General features: G+C 37.0%; 1 protein-coding gene across 2 annotated transcripts in view; it reads left to right on the plus strand.

Moving 5' to 3' along the window:
- The window catches only part of LOC125677386 (transient receptor potential cation channel subfamily M member 8-like), a 56,036-nt gene that overhangs the window by 30,758 nt on the left and 5,551 nt on the right, over positions 1 to 19,727 (plus strand). The window contains exons 12-20 of one of the 2 annotated variants that reach the window (XM_048915425.2): positions 3,310 to 3,468; positions 4,086 to 4,182; positions 7,611 to 7,854; positions 8,096 to 8,149; positions 9,816 to 9,968; positions 12,311 to 12,592; positions 14,677 to 14,878; positions 18,218 to 18,314; positions 18,762 to 18,916. In XM_048915425.2, the coding sequence (XP_048771382.2) occupies positions 3,310 to 3,468; positions 4,086 to 4,182; positions 7,611 to 7,854; positions 8,096 to 8,149; positions 9,816 to 9,968; positions 12,311 to 12,592; positions 14,677 to 14,878; positions 18,218 to 18,314; positions 18,762 to 18,916 (1,443 nt within the window). The remainder of the gene's footprint in view (positions 1 to 3,309; positions 3,469 to 4,085; positions 4,183 to 7,610; positions 7,855 to 8,095; positions 8,150 to 9,815; positions 9,969 to 12,310; positions 12,593 to 14,676; positions 14,879 to 18,217; positions 18,315 to 18,761; positions 18,917 to 19,727) is intronic. The other variant, XM_048915427.2, reaches the window with a different exon arrangement.

The raw sequence follows: 19,727 nt of genomic DNA on the forward strand, positions 1-19,727 counted from the left end.
GTAATTCACGCCGCACCACTATAATGTACTACAATGTAATTCACGCTGCACCACTACAATGTAATTCATGCTGCACCAAAACAATGTAATTCCCAAAATGATGGGAAAACCTGTTTGCTAGTGACATGTAATTCCATGTTACATTAATATAGTTTTTGATACCAAATATGTCTTTCCAATTTTTGAAACAATTTAAGATCATGAAGAAAATCAATTTCATACAACACAGATATTTTATCAATAGCCATAACATGCTAACTTGAGGCCGTTTTAATACCCAGGGAGATATTCCATATATAAAAAAGGCCACGACTCTAGACCAGGTACCTGTAGAAGGGAATCAAAATCCAGCTTAAATCGAATTGAAAACATGCGCCAAGTTCCCGTTGAACTGCAAATGGTAAAATTGTATTTACTGTGTCATTTGCTCGACCTACGCAAAATTCTGCATTGGAGATATCAGTAAATTAAATGCGCAGGTTCGTGTCTACAAGTAGCAACTCAAAGATCCTTGTGTCCATAAGACACCATTTTACCAAGTGCAGAAATGAAAATTTTCTTTTTATAAACATCCGAATAGCAATGAAAATCTTCGTTTAGCAAAGGAAGAGTATTTCATAAAACCTTTTAAATTAAACATCTAATCGTAAACAGTTTTTCAATGTCTATTCCATGTTGATTATTATATATGCGTTGTAATATTGTTTTGGCGCAATATGTCTCAATGAACGTTTATTGTTCAACGTTACTATGTAACTTTGAACCATGCAAGACAAACTGCCGGAAGAGCCGTAAGACTAAAGTACTAGCAGGAACTGATCGTTCAACATTATGTGATAATTTTGGATTTTATTCTTATAGATTATTTAACAACTGTGACGATTTCTTCATTCATTCTTTTATATTATATATGCATATATCACTAAAAAGATCAACGACATAGACAGTATTGAATTGTTACATTTTCTAGCCAACCTGATCCTTCTTCAGGACGATAAAATACTTATATAGATGTAAATGTAACAAAAAGAAGAAACAAACTAGCACTAAATCTAAACTACAAAGGCCTGAGGTAAACCCAATGTTTGTTTCGTTGGTCATTTTTAGTGCTTTTTAATCCTTCTTCATTTGACCCCGTATCTGTAATTAAATCCAACATTTTGGGTGTTGAGTGCTGTTGAGTTACAGTGCTGAAAAGACAATGCAATACATAGCGTTTATGTTTTACACAGATGTGTGGCCACAATTAAAACCAATGCCGAACATGTAAATTATTGAGACATTGCGAATAATTGCACCATTATTGCAGAAACATCAGGTTAGTCACCAAAAATATGTTGTTTTTTTCTGAAAGCAATTTTCTTAGATAAGTCAACTATCAGGGTCCAGTTGCACGAAGATGCTTTAGCCTTGGGGATCGCCATTTCGGAAAAAGCGAGCTACACTGAGGATGTGTCAGATTTGCAAACACAATTTAACATTTCTTATAGAGAATACACTATCAAAATTACTTTTGGGTGGCACATTTGCGTAATTATAACTTTCTAAGACTTATAGTATTTCTTTTCATTTATGACACGATGTTACATTTTAAAACAAACGACACGTGTAGTTACTCAGACCAGTTTCCGTCTCGGTCGCAGCAACCCGATTATGTTCGGCAATCATCATTCCCAATGACGGTTGATACGAAACGCTCATTGTAGGTATGCTATCAAACAATAACCCCTTGTTTATTCTGCTGATTTTTTCTTCAGATCTTGGGGAGTATATTAATTATATCGATAGGTGTTGTTTGGTGCATACTTGACTTTTTGTAAAAACATTACCGTCATTTACAGCTTGCATCGCTTTAACGTCCAGTTAACGCTATATAAATGTACGAGTTAATGGGAAGTCCTGTGTATGTTTAAGTGAACTAATTGTCGTGTTACTGGGTTCTGGATATTAAAGAATGAATTATTTTTTATAAAACACTGACTTCTGAGTACTGTTTTTTAAACTCACACAACATACAAACATATTTTTGATATATCCCTGTGTGCTCGAAATAAAGGACACCACAGAGTCGTCCACTTCTGCTTCATACTTAGATATTTTATTGAAAGTAGACATTAACGGCAGACTGACAACTCAACTGTATGACAAACGGGATGATTTCAGCTTCTCCATCGTCATTCCCATATTTGTGTAGCAATACGCCATTATCACCTGCATATGGTGTTTATATATCTCAACTTATTCGATATGCAAGAGCTTGTTCTGCGTATAGTCAGTTTTTAAATCGAGGCAAGCTACTGACAAACAAGTTGATGGTACAAGAATTTCAACAGTCTCAATTGAAGTCAGCATTTCGCAAATTCTATGGTTGTTATAACGATCTAGTTCGTCAATACAACCTCGCATTGGGTCAAATGCTGTCTGACGTGTTTCATACCGATTGTTAAGCCGTTCTTGGCACACTGATTTTGACTGCGGATAACTCCGTTTACCTGATCAGGATATAGGGCTCACGGCAGGTATGAACGGTCAACAGGGGATGCTTACTCCTCCTAGGCACCTGATCCCACCTCTGGTGTGTCCAGGGGTCCGTGATTGCCCAACTATCTATTTTTGTATTGCTTATAGGAGTTATGAGATTGAACACTGTTCGTTATCTTCACCTTGCATATCCCCATAGTTATTTGTGTTTTATTTTATTTGGGTGTGCACACTTTATTTATTACACAAATGCTGTCTGATGTGTTTCATACCGATTGTTAAGCCGTTCTTGGCACACTGATTTTGACTGCGGATAACTCCGTTTACCTGATCAGGATATAGGGCTCACGGCAGGTATGAACGGTCAACAGGGGATGCTTACTCCTCCTAGGCACCTGATCCCACCTCTGGTGTGTCCAGGGGTCCGTGATTGCCCAACTATCTATTTTTGTATTGCTTATAGGAGTTATGAGATTGAACACTGTTCGTTATCTTCACCTTGCATATCCCCATAGTTATTTGTGTTTTATTTTATTTGGGTGTGCACACTTTATTTATTACACAAATGCTGTCTGATGTGTTTCATACCGATTGTTAAGCCGTTCTTGGCACACTGATTTGACTGCGGATGACTCCGTTTACCTGATCAGGATATGGGGCTCACGGCGGGTGTGACCGGTCAACAGGGAATGCTTACTCCTCCTAGGCACCTGATCCCACCTCTGGTGTGTCCAGGGGTCCGTGTTTGCCCAACTATCTATTTTGTATTGCTTGTAGGAGTTATGAGATTGATCAATGTTCGTTATCTTCACTTTACATACCTTGTAGAAACGGAGGACCCACGACTGTCTGCAAACTGCAGGACTAACAGACGAAAGGAATATCTTCGACGCCAGATTTTCTTGCAGGCAATTTTGCTATGGTGTCTTGTAGCAAACAGAACGCATATAGCTACGTTAGTTTGGAGACGAGTGGCCAATCAACTGTGTAAGTTAATGTTCACGGCCTGGTGAAGCCAAGGTGACTATATCAATTATCTCCGGTGCGATCCGCAACTAGCATAACCAGTTTCATTTTGACCAGTTTTTCTACCTTGCCAAAACCAGCAATATATGATTTCTTATAAAACTTTCGTCAATTTCTGACTGTTTAGAAATATAACAGGTAATTGGATGACGCGATTTATAGTTTGACATATCTGTATTCTCGTCGGGGATAAAATGAGTTGTAACAAAAATCAAACGTTTGGTAAATTATCAAAACATGTACTCACAGAAATCAAACTATGAAAAATATTAAACTTTATTCTTCAGAAAACTTTCACTAATCACACATCTAGCATTAGTTATCGTGCTATGGTTAAAAATAATATCATATTTAATACCATAGGGAGCACTCTTTCACTAGATTACACACTGAATGTTAACGCTGTCAAAATCAACTACGGGATTGTTCCTAGAAGAATGTTGGTCTGATCCAAAGACAGACTACCGTACTTTGTCATTCCTTCAATTACAAATAACATGAACCGATGGACTTGTATATATTTAATCATGACATGAAGTTGAGTAGTTTATCGAATGTTGTTCAATTACTTGTGATAGATACTGGACTTGTAAGTGCGTTGGTTCTCAAAAAGATGTCCTCCATAGCACGAGTGCAAGACAGGAAAACAGCTGAGAATCTGGAAAACCACTCAAAGTAAAGACGTATAATTATATTTTGGTAGATACGAGTTCAAAATGTTTAAACGAAATACTTCATACATGTATCACCTTGAAGATAAACCAACCTCTGTGTATATATGGCGAAATGGGCATAAAATTGTTCTCAAGAGCGTGTCCATGTGGTAGATCTAGCACTAAAACAAAAACCAAAATATAAACGAAATTATACTACTTTCAGAAAGGATATGTTAGATGCCTTCCGGCAAAATATCAAAATCAAGTAAGTGGTTTAGGGATATCGAGATCATGTTGACGTACACATTTCAGATCTTTGGTGCAAATTTCCCAAGCGTGCATGACTACAAGCTCAGCTTAGTATTGTAACGTGTCTGCTAACACGGTGTAATTGATTAGGCTACTTTGTTCATTGAAGGGCATACAGATAAAAGAGGCCGCTTTGGCCCTGTCGTTGTTCAAGGTCAACATTAAAGTCTAACAAGACGTTGTCATAAAGAATATACGAGGGCAATGTGTATTGTACGATATCTTAAGAGCATTCGACTCAAATAGTGAAATGAACGTTACATCCCTTCAAAGTATTCTCCGCGGTTTGAAATACATAATTTCAATCTCTGAATCCCTTTCTGAAATGCGTCACGGTACGCTGATTTAGGTAGACCTCTGAGGCACTGACTGGTGGCTGAGCCAAGGGGTTGCCGGGACTTGTAAAGACGACCAGATAAGACCTTTTTAAGTTTTGGAAAAAGGAAAAAGTCGCATAGGGCTAGATCTGGAGAGTATGGTGGGTGTGGCAAGACGGTAACCTTCTCCTACTTAAAAAATCGCTTCACAAGGTCAGATGTATGTGATGGAGCATTATCATGAAGTAGACGAACATGTCTAAATCCTGACACAGGGCGTCGTTTATGATGACATTTCTTAAGCTTGTTTAGTATAACATCTCGGTAATAATGACCTGTAACACCTTTGCCCTTCGGCACCGGAATTTGTACGGCTATACCACCACATGAGAAGAATATGCAATGTAGAATCTTCTTTGTGCTTATGGTCCTTTTGGAAACTACAGACCTTCTACCGTGTTTAGTTAGTCATAGTTTGTTTGCAATTTTTCTTACTGGTTCGAAATAGTGAACCCATATTTCGTCACCAGTAACAATGTATGCAAATTGTCTTTGATTGAATTTGGGAAACATTTTGAGCAACTGCTTAGCGGTTTGTACTCGTACTTGTTTTTGGCTATCTGTCAATATATGTGGTATCCATCTGGCAGAAATTTTTCGTACTTTCAAAATACGCTTCAAAATGAAATGCATCCGTGATGGCGATATGCAAACAGCTTTGGCAATATTATGAATCGTGTATCTGCCATCACTTTCAATTATTTCCCTGACCTTTGCGACATTTGTCTGTTATAGTCACATGTCGGCGAGGTGTTACTACATCTGTGAAGGACTCTATTCCGGTCAGAAATTTCTTTCTCCACCTACGAACTGTCTGATAAGATACCTTATCAGACGCACACACTTCCCTCAAATTAGTAAAATCTACATTATCAAATAACCTAGTTTAGTGCGAACTTTTTTATAAGCTCTAAATTTTTCAATATTCAAAACCCGTTTCCCAACCATTTTTACAACAGTGGTCAACTACTGGCTCTACTGAAATGACAATACGTTTAAAACTATATGGAGTTGAAGGCTCGTGTTTATATCGTTGGAAAGGTATTGGATAGAGCTATTCACGAAATCATGCAAAGCGTTATCGCGCTGTGGTATAATACAGACTACATATCGAATAACCCTCGTATATATATATATATGAAAACCCTACCTGAATTAGTTCAGGGGGTATTAAATAGGTCAGGTTTGTAAAAGTAGGTTAAACTCCAATGTCAAAAGATCAAACACCAATGTGTCACAATGGTTTGCCATAAAGAATCTCTAAACAAAATAGAGAAGCCCTACCTAAGATAGTAATATACTTGTTGGCTTATATTTTCTTAAACGTAGGTCAAACTCAGAGTTCAGGGCCAAAGGATATGATATGAAATGAAAGGTCTTGCCTTAATAAATTCAAATACAGGGTATAAAAAAACTACTTTATATAGATCTAGTTAAGGATTTATTGAATCGGTAAGATTTTTATTGAACGTATGTCAAACATACAGGTCAAGTTCATAAGATCATACACCATTAGATCGCATGGAAACTCTTGCCATAAGGGATGTACATGATTTATAAACAAAATATGCACTCTATCGCCGGTCGCCATGATTTCAACAAACTTGAATTTCCACTATGTCAGGAAAGTGTCATTTAAATTTGAACTTTTTCTGGCCCACTGGTTCTTTAGAAGATGATCTTAAATGACCTCACCCTAGTTTTGCATTTTCGTGATTATTTTTCCCTTTGACAAGGGTATGACCCTTCGTTTGAACAAACTTGAATCCTTTTTTTCCCATGGAGATTAAGAAGCAAGCATGAAAATAATTAAAGATATTCGAGAATATTTTTTTATCATGTTTACATTAAAATTGTAAGAAAATTATGTTTTCTGATCTTCAACAACACTACACAAATGTGTTTATGAAACGAAGTGATATACCTGTTCATTAAAACATTGAATATAAACATACATATTTTGCAAACAGTTGGATTGTTCTAATCATTTTGTCAAACCATGGTAATATTACACTGTACGTACTATACTCCGTTTTATCAATCGAAACTGCCTATATGATACAGAACACCCATATGGTATCGTAAATTAATGGCAACTGCTTTGATATGGGAATAAAATAATTGACATTATTGAATTTCGAATTCCAAATCTCGAATCTCGTATTTCGAATGAACCTTCTGTGCTTTCGCAGAAATGGAACATTTTCCATCGCAATATTTTGTATACTTTGGAATCATTAGAATTCGTGGTAGCTCAATTTTTGTGGAATTCGTGGGTATCCCTCACCCACGAATTTACATCCTCAACGAATAAAGACAACTATATTATTCCAGGATTATCTTTCTTACAATTATATAAATCCACGAAATTACGTCCCCACGAACCCGTAAAAATTCAGCAATTCACAGAAATTGGGCCCCACGAATTTAAATGACAGTAACTGGAACCCGAATGTTGTATATATATCTTACATAAATAATAAACACTGCTAAAATACATTAGAATATGTCAGCTATGACATCAAAGACAGGGGTACCATGCTACGGAAGGTTCTGGAATGGCAACACTTCCTCCCTGCTACGCAATGAGCTCTATGCATAGGTAAAAACTTGTGGTAGCTCATCTAAAGTTAGTGTCGTCTATATATAAGGGGAAATTATTGAATGCAAATGTAAAACAACACGCAATCAAATACATGCTGTTTTGAAAATATTCTATCTTTACATTTTACTTACTAATGCTATGATAATTGTTCTCAAGGATGTTCATAAAACGGGTGTTGAATATGATGGATGCCCTTTATGAGACGGACAGAAAAGTGTCATTCAAAGTTCTGAATAGCTTGGAAACTGTTTGGGAAATTCAGGCAAGGCCGATCTCGTTTGCACACGAATTCCAGATGTATGATATCATAGCACATCCATGCTCGGTTGGATTGATGGAGAAACAATGGTACAATGGCTTGACACCAAACTGTAAACGATACATTTCCAAGGACCTCTGGGTATTACTTTTTTAAATGACAATGCATTTTTTTTCTCAACCATGGATCATGGTAAATTACCCCTGATTTAATTTTGTGTGTGTGTATTAACCTCATATGTACGGAATGAATTGCTAATATAATAGAATGTGTACGGTACAGATTTTGAATATTGATCTACCATGTGTGTAATCTTATGCATATTGATGGATTCACTAAAATGTAATTGCGATAATAAAACTTATATTTTTTTTTACTTCAGAAGCACCCATGCACGGCTATGAACGCACCATGTTTCCATTTTGTTTTACACTACGTAAGTTGTCCTGATGATTGATTATATATTGTTTGAATTCCCTCTCGACAATTTTTCACTTATATGGAGACGTCACCATTGCCGGTGAAAGGCTGCAAAATTTAGGCTTATGCCCTTTGAGCAGGGATGGGTATTTGTCGTGCCACACCTGCTGTGACACGGAGCCTAGGTTTTATGGTCTCATTCGAAGGACCACCCCATTTAGTCACTTCTTACGATAAGCAAGAGCTACTTAGGACCTGTTTTAACCCGGTCCCCACGGGATTAAGTAATGTATGACTGATGTTTACTGTTGTTCAGATTTGGGAACTATGTATCCTCTCTTCTAGGGTGAGACATCTTGTTTTGTATTATCTGTACGTCTGTCCTGCTGTCCATGTTTGTCACATAATATCGTGAACGCTTCTCCTACGGTATGACTTATCGGAGAGAATTGAAACTTTGTAAAAATCTGTAGATGTGCATATTGTTGGAACGTAAGGATCCATTTTAAAAAAAGAAGTTATAGTTGATCTAAGAGGGATGTGGGATGTGAAATAGCTTGTGAGCACTTCTCCTATATAGCTAGATAGAGAGTTTAAAGTACATGTAGCATGTCCACACTTCTTTTCCTACATGTATATGGTTTATCAATTGCTTTGAAATTTTGTACAATACTTCATTATCATTAACGGTGTTCACGTTGTTATGACCTAGGGATCAAATATTTTCCTACAATTTACAGTGGATCAAAGAGGAGTGGTTTTTTTTTTACTACATGCATATCGTTTTTGATTTCCTTCCTGTATTATAACAGTCATAAGATTTGTATGAAAAGGTGAATATAACGAGCAGTGTTCAATCTCGTAACTCTTATAAGGAATACAAAATTATGAGTTGGGCAAACATTGACCCCTAGGTATACCTGAGGTGGGATCAGGTGTCTAGGAGGGGTAATCATCCCCTGTCGACCGGTCACACCCGCCGTGAACCCTGTGTGTTGATCAGGTAAACGAAGTAATCCGTAGTCAAAATCAGTGTGCCAAGAACGGTCTAACAATGGTAATTGTTACATCATAGTTGAATCTTTTCTCCATTATTTTCCTCACTGCACACAGTGCAGATCAAAATGTCTATGTACTTGATCATGCTCTCTCCTACATACCATGCGGTACATTAAGGTATGTGTGTAATTTGGAGCACTTTAAATTTTGGGAGCTAGGGAGACAATTGTTTATTATCTAAATTTTTGGGGGAATAATTTATCAAACACAAACACATATTTTGATGAAAGGATGCGAACAGTTTTTGATAACGGTTAACAATTACTTGAAACAGGTCATTATATTCCTATTTGTACGGGGAAAACAATTATTAAGTGTTTATTATAATTAACAATTATAATGGACGCGAACACAAATAAAATAACAAATAGAAAAACTGCTGGAAAATATATATTGTTTGCACAACCCTCTATTTTGTATTGCTTATGGGATTTATGAGATTGATCACCGTTCGTTATCTTCACCTTTATAAGATTTATGACATTGATCACTGTTCATTATCTTCACCTTTATAGGAGTTATGAGATTGATCACTGTCCATTATCTCCACCTTTCATGATGCTACAGCATACATCGAGTATGTTCTCTGTTATTGTTTTATTTGACTTATTCATTTTTAATAGATCGTGTTTGGCGTGGCCATTCTGCTATACAGCTATTTCCTGTTGACGAATGTGATGTACTTCAGAAACATGTCTTTCTTCCCACGATTGTGCGAAGTATTTCTATATCTTTGGACGGTCCTCGACTTCCTTCACGATGTGAAAAACGTTTTGGTATCGTATATTGTGTTGTTTTGTTTTTATCATATTAAGTGTGTACATGTATCTCACCGATGATACGCCAAATTTGTCAATTACCATCGATTGTTTGGATGAATAAGTGAAGATATCGAACCCCATCAATCCTATAGAAAATAGAACTGAGGGAAGGGAAAACACGGAGCCCCGGAAACACCAGACGTTGGATCAGCTGTCTAGGAGAAGAACAATTTCCCTGTTGATCGATCACACCCGATGTAAACCCTATATCTTGGTTTGTTAAACATAGTCAAAATCGATATGTGAAGAGTGGCTTAACCATTGTTGCATATATGAAATACATCAGACATCATTCTGCCGAATGACAGATAGTATTTGCAAATAATACCATACAATCATAGACGTTACGAAATTATGAATTTAGGCAAGATATAGCCTTTTTCCTGTTTAAAACTTGATCATACACAGACCATGCTCTCGACTCAATCAGTGCAGAGAATTGAAACGTCATATGCAGATCATGGAATATTGCTTCATAACAATGGGAAGATGACGATGTAAAAGCTAAAGAGATACCGTTTGTCATGAGGTTGACGTGTTAGTTTGTCCCTTCAAGTTTATGTTCAGTATGGAGCAGATGTGATAGTTTGTCCCTCCAAGTTTATGTTCAGTATGGAGTAGACGTGGGAGGTTGTTGTGATTATATTGTTTACCGTCCCTCTCCAAACATTTCACTCATATGACGACGTTTTTAGGAGTTCACTGGGATACATATCGACATCTGGAGTTTACCAGACAATGGGGGTAAATATGAAAAGGAAAAACTTGACACATTGTCAGAATTAATAAAAAGTATAAGTGGATTATAAGTATTATTAAAACAGAAAATTCGCCTGATCTATCCTTCCGTGTTCTCTGAATCAGAAGTGATGTAAAGAATTATATAGTTACACGAGGAGTATGCATTGATTCGAGCGGACAACATTGTCTTTATTTGCAAGGCTCGATATTACAACTGTAGTTTAAATGAACTTGTCATTCGCCTTCTATCTCATGTCCCCTCCATTTTTAAATACTTTTGATATCCCCGTCAATGAGACAAACAATTTGAGTTACCGTACCTATACTAGATTTCAAAATCTTTACAAAATCACTTACAAAGAAAGATACATTGCTGGGTCGAGTAAATGTTCTACCAACATATTTAAATATCCCCATCAATAGGATAATCAATTTGTGTTACCGTACCTATATTATATTTCCAAACTTCACAAAAACCCTCTCAAACAAAACTTTATGACTGGATTCTGTAAATTTTCTATCAGCCCTTATCTTTCCTTCTTATATAAACATTAACTGCTTTGAAGGAGAAACTTCAGGCGCATTGTGCCACAAAACGTGTGATAAGTCATGTACATGACATGTGGATTCTTAAAAAAAATCATATTTCATTAAAAAATGAAATCAAAGGATGTTTTCACAAATGAGCAGCCTCGAAACGTACAACTTTTCAACACTTTACAACACTATCTTTAACGGTCTCCCTTCCGTCACTAAAACGTTTCATGCACTTACTTATTGAGAAGGTCCCTTTTCTACATAAACTTTATGTAGATCATTCTATATTTCCGTAAATGATTTTTTTTAAAGTTTTACGTACAAATTCATGATCGTTCCAAGCTCAAATACGACTGAACTATCCATTTTTATCTCAGTCATGTATACATGCTTCTCATTACTAGCTCGTCAGAGTTATCGCGATAACTCTTGTGCGCCATTGGTAAGAAAATGAACAAATCTCGCGAACAAGTGCGATATTACCGCGATGTAAACAAAACGCTCTTAGCGTTACCACCACCCCCTTTTTAAAGTTAAATATATGGTGTATTTTGAAATAAGATCGCCATCGGCCAAACTGCAGTTTTTATTTAAATCTAACACTACGTGTAGTTTACAAGAATTAACGATGTGGGTTTAAAAAAAAACTCCATTACACATATTTAAAAAAATTCCCAAAAATTGATGTTTTCTATCCGAATTCCATCAGTATTTTGTAATTTGTTCGGATATACATTAGTTGTGTTAATTAGTGTTATAAGCGGCTCAAATTTTGGGGGGAAACCCAATTTGTCCGATGAAAAAATTATCTTAAAATATTGGAAAAGGAAGGGGTGGGGGTACTCATGCCATATGAACATATTCTAATTGTATGATGAAATGTAATAATCAGGATAAAACATCGAGTGACAAGTATCCTGTTTCTAGTGTTTTGGTGTTATTGCCTTTAAAGCATGCATGTGTGTCTATTGCGTGATTTATGTATTTAATCATAGTTGTTCCATTGATAATTCGAACAGGTGATTTCCATGTTGGAACGTGTAACATACATGAGAGTAAAAACAAGAAGAAAATCTCGGTATCGATTTCGGGCTCGCATGAACGACTTGTGGAAGTTTTTGGGACTGGTCTGTTTTGTTCTGGTAGGATGTACGTTATTATCACGACAGAAATCCACCAACGATTTTCTAATGATCACACGATTTGCTGGCCTTCTCCTGATATTCTCATACATGCGCTACATGCGTGTGTTTGTCCTCAACCGCTACACCGGAACGACGTTTATATTCCTAAAACATATGGTTAGTAATTGTTCATATTTGAAACAAATCGGAACTATTATTTCGCCTTTAGTTATAATACAGCGCCTAAGAGAACTTCGACAGAACGCTGTTAACTTTCTGTATGTGAGACTCAAACTTTAAAACAAATCAGTGACGTCATCCATTGTGTTTAGTCAGTGAATAGTTTAACTACTCAATACTTAGCAGTTGAATAGTTAACTGTTCAATGACTAAACCGTTGAATAGTAACGGTTTACTGTTGAATAGATAACTGTTCAACTGTTGGTTTAAAACTTGCAAATAAGAAAGAACTGAGGATTGCACGTAAATTTTGTTACATTTTAAATTCCACAGGCAAACACATTTCTTGATTTGCAGTACGCACTAAGCTGATATATCCACATAATTACTTATATCACGTTCATTGAAACTCGGCTCTTTACATAATCCCATGCATAAACGTCACTCGCTTCTTGATTCTGTTCACTGCTATATAACGTCACTCGGTTCATGATCCTGTTCACTGCTGTATAACGTCACTCGCTTTATGATCCTGTTCACTGCTGTATAACGTCACTCGCTTTATGATCCTGTTCACTGCTGTATAACGTCTCTCGCTTTATGATCCTGTTCACTGCTATATAACGTCACTCACTTCTTGATCCTGTTCACTGCTATATAACGTCACTCACTTCTTGATCCTGTTCACTGCTATATAACGTCACTCGCTTCTTGATCCTGTTCACTGCTATATAACGTCACTCGCTTTATGATCCTGTTCACTGCTATATAACGTCACTCGCTTTATGATCCTGTTCACTGCTGTATAACGTCACTCGCTTTATGATCCTGTTCACTGCTATATAACGTCACTCGCTTTATGATCCTGTTCACTGCTGTATAACGTCACTCGCTTTATGATCCTGTTCACTGCTATATAACGTCACTCGCTTCTTGATCCTGTTCACTGCTATATAACGTCACTCGCTTTATGATCCTGTTCACTGCTGTATAACGTCACTCGCTTCTTGATCCTGTTCACTGCTCCATGTCGACTGCATCAGAACAGCGACCATTTTTTCCACATTCAAATTGTACTGTAAGTTAGCAGCGTACATTCTAGTGGTCTTAGTTAATTAGATCAAAATCCCACTAAGCCAGTGTTTTACACAAGCTTATCTCAACTTAAAGAAATTATGTTAATTCCAACGGGCTTATCTGTGTATCATTTGTCTTTAGCTGGTTTTGTTACTGGAGCGAAAGTGCAAAGATGCATCAAAATTAGTTGTAACAAAAAGAGCAGTATTTATCTTTCGAAAAGATACTACACGTAGTACTTTCTTCTTGGAACTCATTTAAAACGCCGTTGGAATTCGTTTCCAATTCTTAAATATCAGATACATCACCATGATCACTATCAGGTCAAAGTTTGCTGAACACAATGTTCTCTAATTTCCCTCAGATTTCAATTCCCACAATAATATAATTGAAAACAGTATCTATATCCTCACCCTAGCTAACTCAATTTGTGGGGGGGGGGGGGGGGGGAATTATCAACTGAATCCATTTCCCTTCTTTCACGAAATGATGTGAGAATTTGTGTAAAACTTTTTTATAGACAGTATTACTGTCGAATAGAAGAATGGTCCCATGTAATAGACAATATGAAGGTGAAGATAATGAACAGTGGTCAATCTCATAACTCCTAGACGCAATACAAAATAGAGAGTTGGGAATACACGGACCCTTGGACACACCAGAGGTGGTATTAGGTGACGAGGTGGAGTAATCATCCCCTTCAGCAAATGAATTTATTAGCAGAGGCTAAATTAAGGGATTTATTAATGTAAGATAAATAACCAATACTTAAGAGAAAACAATCCGAACTCGGGCCTTCGACCCTCGGTGGCAATGCTTTCTTTCTACTATCCAACACCATCTCGTTATTTATCCATTACATAATGGTCAGCGCTATCCTGAAATTTTATGACAACCAAATAATGATTTTGTGATTTTTGTTTCTCAGAACATATTCATCGACATCCATTGTGTTTTTCTGTGTTCAGTACAATGCTGTCTAGCTCTATGCTATTTTTTTCCAGATCGTGCACTTGCTGCAGTTCTGTTCGATGACAATATTCTTTGTGTTGGGTGTTGGCACTTTCTATCACGCCATCCTGCATCAACGTTGTCCAGACTTGTTTTCTGGGAGTTTTTACCATTGGCACATCTGGTTTATCTTTTATTACCCCTACTACCAATTCTTTGGAGAAACATTTGAAGAGAAGATGGGCATAGATGTAGGCAAGTATGAACTGTAAAATCAAATGTAAAGCACAGCACAAGGTAGGATAAGGACCCCATTTTCACGACCAGGAATGAAAAATATAAAGCCACGGGACTAACACAGCTTTGATCACATTTAGGGTGTCAGAAGTTATTGAGGTACTTTGTTTTAAATTTGATGTACATTTAGCTTTTAGGAACATTTATCACACGTTTGCCAATGCATCATTTCTGATGTACAAAATATGCAAGATTAAGAGGTACATGTACAGTAGACAAGTGCGTGTTCTATATTTTCTGAAACCATATATTCTTCAAATATGTATACTAGCGGAAAAAAGAAACTGTACATTATAAAATTTAGTATAAATTTTCTATATTTATTGTTTATATTTATAAAATCTAAACAATCAATAAACGTGATGTTTTGGAACAATATCGAATAGTACGCGACTCAGATGCATGGACTTTCCCATGGTTAGTGAACACATGTTGTTTAGTGAAGTGTTCGTACGTACGAGTTTTACTAGCCAATACTTTAGTGTAAAAGGTTTGTTTGGACACTTTTCGTTAAGGAAAACACTTTAGTATTGACAATATTTACCCTTCTGTCATACCACAACTCAGCGAATATCAACGTGGTGTTTGGATGCCCCAAGCTTGAATGGCACAAAATATCGTAGCAAGACACTTTGGAGTTCATCGGACACCATCCTGTCATTATGGAGACGTTTCCAACAATCTGGTAACACTCGGGATCGACCACGTTCTCGGCGTCCTCGTGTGACGTCGCGTCGACAGGACAACCACATTAGACTTGTGCACCCGAGAAATCGTTTCCAGACAGCAAGTAGACTGCTCGTAGCCTTCCTGGACTTCAACCAATCAGTCCAAGAACTGCATAATCGTCTGCGCGAGCACAACATCAGATCAAGACGTCCAACGTCATCGTACCGCTAGACTAGCGTGGTGCAGACGACATCTGCGATTCATAATACAGGACTGGGCCAATATTCTGTTCACTGATGAATCCAGATTTTATTTGCATAGCAGTGACGGCCGTTATAGAGTGTATCGTCGCGTTGGGGAGCGATACTAGGACGCTTGTGTTGTGCAACGTCGACAATTCGGTGGAGGTAGCGGTATGGTGTGGGGTGAAATAACAGCACGTGGAAGAACCTCTCTACAAATTATCAATGGAAATATCACTGGTGTACCCTATTGAGACGAAATTATTCAGCGCCATGTGATACCCTTCATACAGAGACAGCAAAATCACATCATTCTGCAGCAAGACAACGCAAGGCCACATATTGCACGCATAGTCAGGGACTTTTGTGTTCAACAGAGTGTCGATGTCTTGCCATGACCAGCTGTTTTCCCCGATTTATCGCCGATCGAGCACGTCTGGGATGAAATGGAACGACGTCTACGTCGTTTACCAAATCAGCCAGTGACATTTACTGATTTAGGCCAAACTTTAACCAACATCTGGAACAACATCCCTCAACCATTTCTGAACACTTTAGTGGCATCAATGATTCGCCGTTGTCAAGCATGCGTGAATGGAAATGTTGGTAACACGCGTTAACTTTGTTAATTCAAATTCGAATACCAGTCTCTTTTGAGTGTGCTGAAATTGACGTTATTCAACGTTAACATTAATTGATTATGAATTGTTGTAACGAATACATTTGTTAACAGTAAACCAAAAAAAATTGTTCATTGTTATTTTTTATTATTTTTTCATATATTAAATAATACAATCTATCATTGGGTCAAATGCTGTCTGACGTGTTTCATACCGACTGTTAAGCCGTTCTTGGCACACTGATTCTGACTGCGGATACCTCCGTTTACCTGATCAGGATATAGGGCTCACGGCGGGTGTGACAGGTCAACAGGGGATGCTTACTTCTCCTAGGCACCTGATCCCACCTCTGGTGTGTCCAGGGGTCCGTGTTTGCCCAACTATCTATTTTGTATTACTTGTAAGAGTTATGAGATTGATCACTGTTCGTTATCCTCACTTTGCATAATGCACAGTTTCTTTTTTCCACTAGTATAAAATAAAGATAAATCAATCGCAAAATGAGGAAATTCGGAATGTCCATTAAATGTGTGATCTTCCTGTCAACTTGGGGTACATCGTATGTTAAAACAGATGCTAATTTTGAGAATCTTGTTTACTGACAATAATGTACCATTTTTGGCTCATGATTTCGGGTTATCTGCAAATTCTCTCTGTGGGAAATCTGAAGTCTTAAGTTACGGTGTATAACCTATCATTGTATACCCACATACCAAACATCAAAGGCGTATGTCAAAAGACAAAAAAGTTATGGTCCGGACAAAGCGTGCTCCAAAAATTCTATTATTTGACCTTTATATAAAGAGGTCAACGTAAAAGGTAATCAAAATGGCAAACGATTCACAGTCTTATTATGGTATAGCAATATATCAAATATTGAAAATGGAAAAGAACAAACGATAATCAGCGCATGAGTATTTATAAGCACTGCAAAACCCGCATGAATTAATAACCAATCACAATAGATACTTTCATCCCATAATTACCAGCCATTCAAGCATAGTCTCTATCCCGTAACGACATCTCAAACGTGCGTAATCATACGAGATATGTTTCATAAAGTATCAATAGATTAATAAAAACTTCACACGACACAGTTATATTCTAAAATGGAAAATGTCGGCAAAAGAATTATGAAAAATCAAATACTCCGTCAAAATGTGCTGAATGTCTAAAAATGCACAAACACTGGTGCATCATGGGAAAAATACAAACAACAAGTATGGCGGCAGTGGACGGATAAGCAAATGATCCAGTAAAATCAATGAAAATACAATGACATATCAATGTCAACAACAAAGGAGTTATAATAAAACTAGATCGACAATTTCGGCTGTAACTATCAACAAAACGACATAACTTATCAAGGTGAAACACGAAAAAAGTAGGAGGGGTTGTACTATGATGTGACAATGTTGCAATATTCACATTACCACGATCAATAAAATAGTTTTAAACTAATGCACACACATCAATCCAATTATATATGTGCAGTTTTTATAATCATTTCCGTTCCAGTCACTTAGCGTTATTGTACATGTATGTATGGACACCCCATGTACACAAATCCAAGCACACTAATTTCGCTAAATGTCGTTCACGCCGAAGTTGATACATTTACAGTGTGAAATTTTATTTTTGTTCAGGACACTCTTTCTGCAAATAGTTTATTTCACATTTATTTTAAATCACTCACAAGGTAATGTACTTCGTGTTTGTTTCTTCAGAGTCTCAGGATGGAATATTGATACAAATATAATTTTCAGGTAATGCAGAGATTGATTGGAGTGTGAAGACCGCAATAGCAATCTACATGCTGGTAGCAAATGTTCTAATCGTCAATGTCAGTATTGCAATTTTCACGTGAGTCACATTGCTATTAATTAGATGGGGTTTATTTTAATCTCGAATCTTTTTGTTCATTGGGATTGGATTGTTTCAAATATCTGAAGTGAGGTAACCACAACACATGGAAATGGTTGTTCTTTTCTACCCTCCATCTGAAGTTTTGCCTTTTAGATGAAACGCACTGTGATATAGTAATACCTGTACCTATGGCCCATCTTGATCTCATTTGTGCCGATTTGCATTTAGTTTAGTTTAATGAAGCCTTCAAAGACATGTCATTGGTATGGTAGAGTTATATTATAATCAAATAACAATATACTAGTGAGTATAACCATGTGAAAAGAATCATGTGGCTAAATATGGAGGATGGACAAAGATATACTATCTTATAAGTTTCTTAGGCTCAGTGCCTATTTGAAAGTTATTTTCAGAATTACGTACACAGATTACTTTTGATTTCAGGACAAAGTATGAGGAAGTAGCAAAAGAGGCGGAACTCATGTGGCAATATGAGAGATACCACATCGTAGAGGATTTCAAAAACAGGATGTTTGCCCATCTCGATTTTGTCTTCTTCCCAATACTCATGGTGTATAAATGTATACAAAAGTGCAAAAGTAAGCTTCATAAAACATTTTCATTTGCTAATTAGTCCCCTACCGACGAAGTCGAAGGGAATTTTAGGTTTGCGCTCATTCCGTCTGTCTGTCTGTGTGTTTGTCAGTCAGTCCCGCAAATCAGTTTTCCGGACTTTTTTCATGTGCTTGCAGATATACATTTGATATTTGGTACATTTCTTTGCCATGACAAGTTACAGATCAAATTTGAATTTCGTCTCGGTCCGTTGACTTTTCACTAAGTTATGGCCCTTGGACTTAGAAAAATAGCATGAATTATTAGTTTTCCGGACTTTTTCTTTTTGACGTGCTTGCATATATCCATTTGATATTTGTTACATTTCTTTGCCATAACAAGTTACAGATCAAGTCCAAATGTCGTCTCGGTCCATTTATTTTTCACTAAGGTATGGCCCTTGGACTTTGAAAAACAGCATGAATTATCAGTTGTCCGGACTTTTTAGCTCTTGTGAGCCAAAGGTTCAAAGAGCTAATGCTATGGCCATTTGTGCGGTGTGCGGTGTGCGTAAACTTTTTAGAAAAAGGGCTATAACTCAAGAACCCCTTGGCCAATTTTGTTACAGGGTATCATTTTCCCAAGGGCTTTCATACATACTAAATAGAGGGATGTGACCCTTTAACAAGGGGAGATAATCAGGAAAATACAAACAAAAGTAGTGGTTGCTAAAAAATCTTCTTCTCAAGAACCACTGGGCAGATTATCACCAAACTTACACATAAGAATAAGGATATGTTGTAGATTAAAAATTGTTCAAGGCATTACCCTGGGGCAAAGGGCGTGGTCTCAACG

The sequence above is a fragment of the Ostrea edulis genome, chromosome 3 (assembly GCF_947568905.1).
Source record: "Ostrea edulis chromosome 3, xbOstEdul1.1, whole genome shotgun sequence".
Lineage (NCBI taxonomy): Eukaryota > Metazoa > Mollusca > Bivalvia > Ostreida > Ostreidae > Ostrea > Ostrea edulis.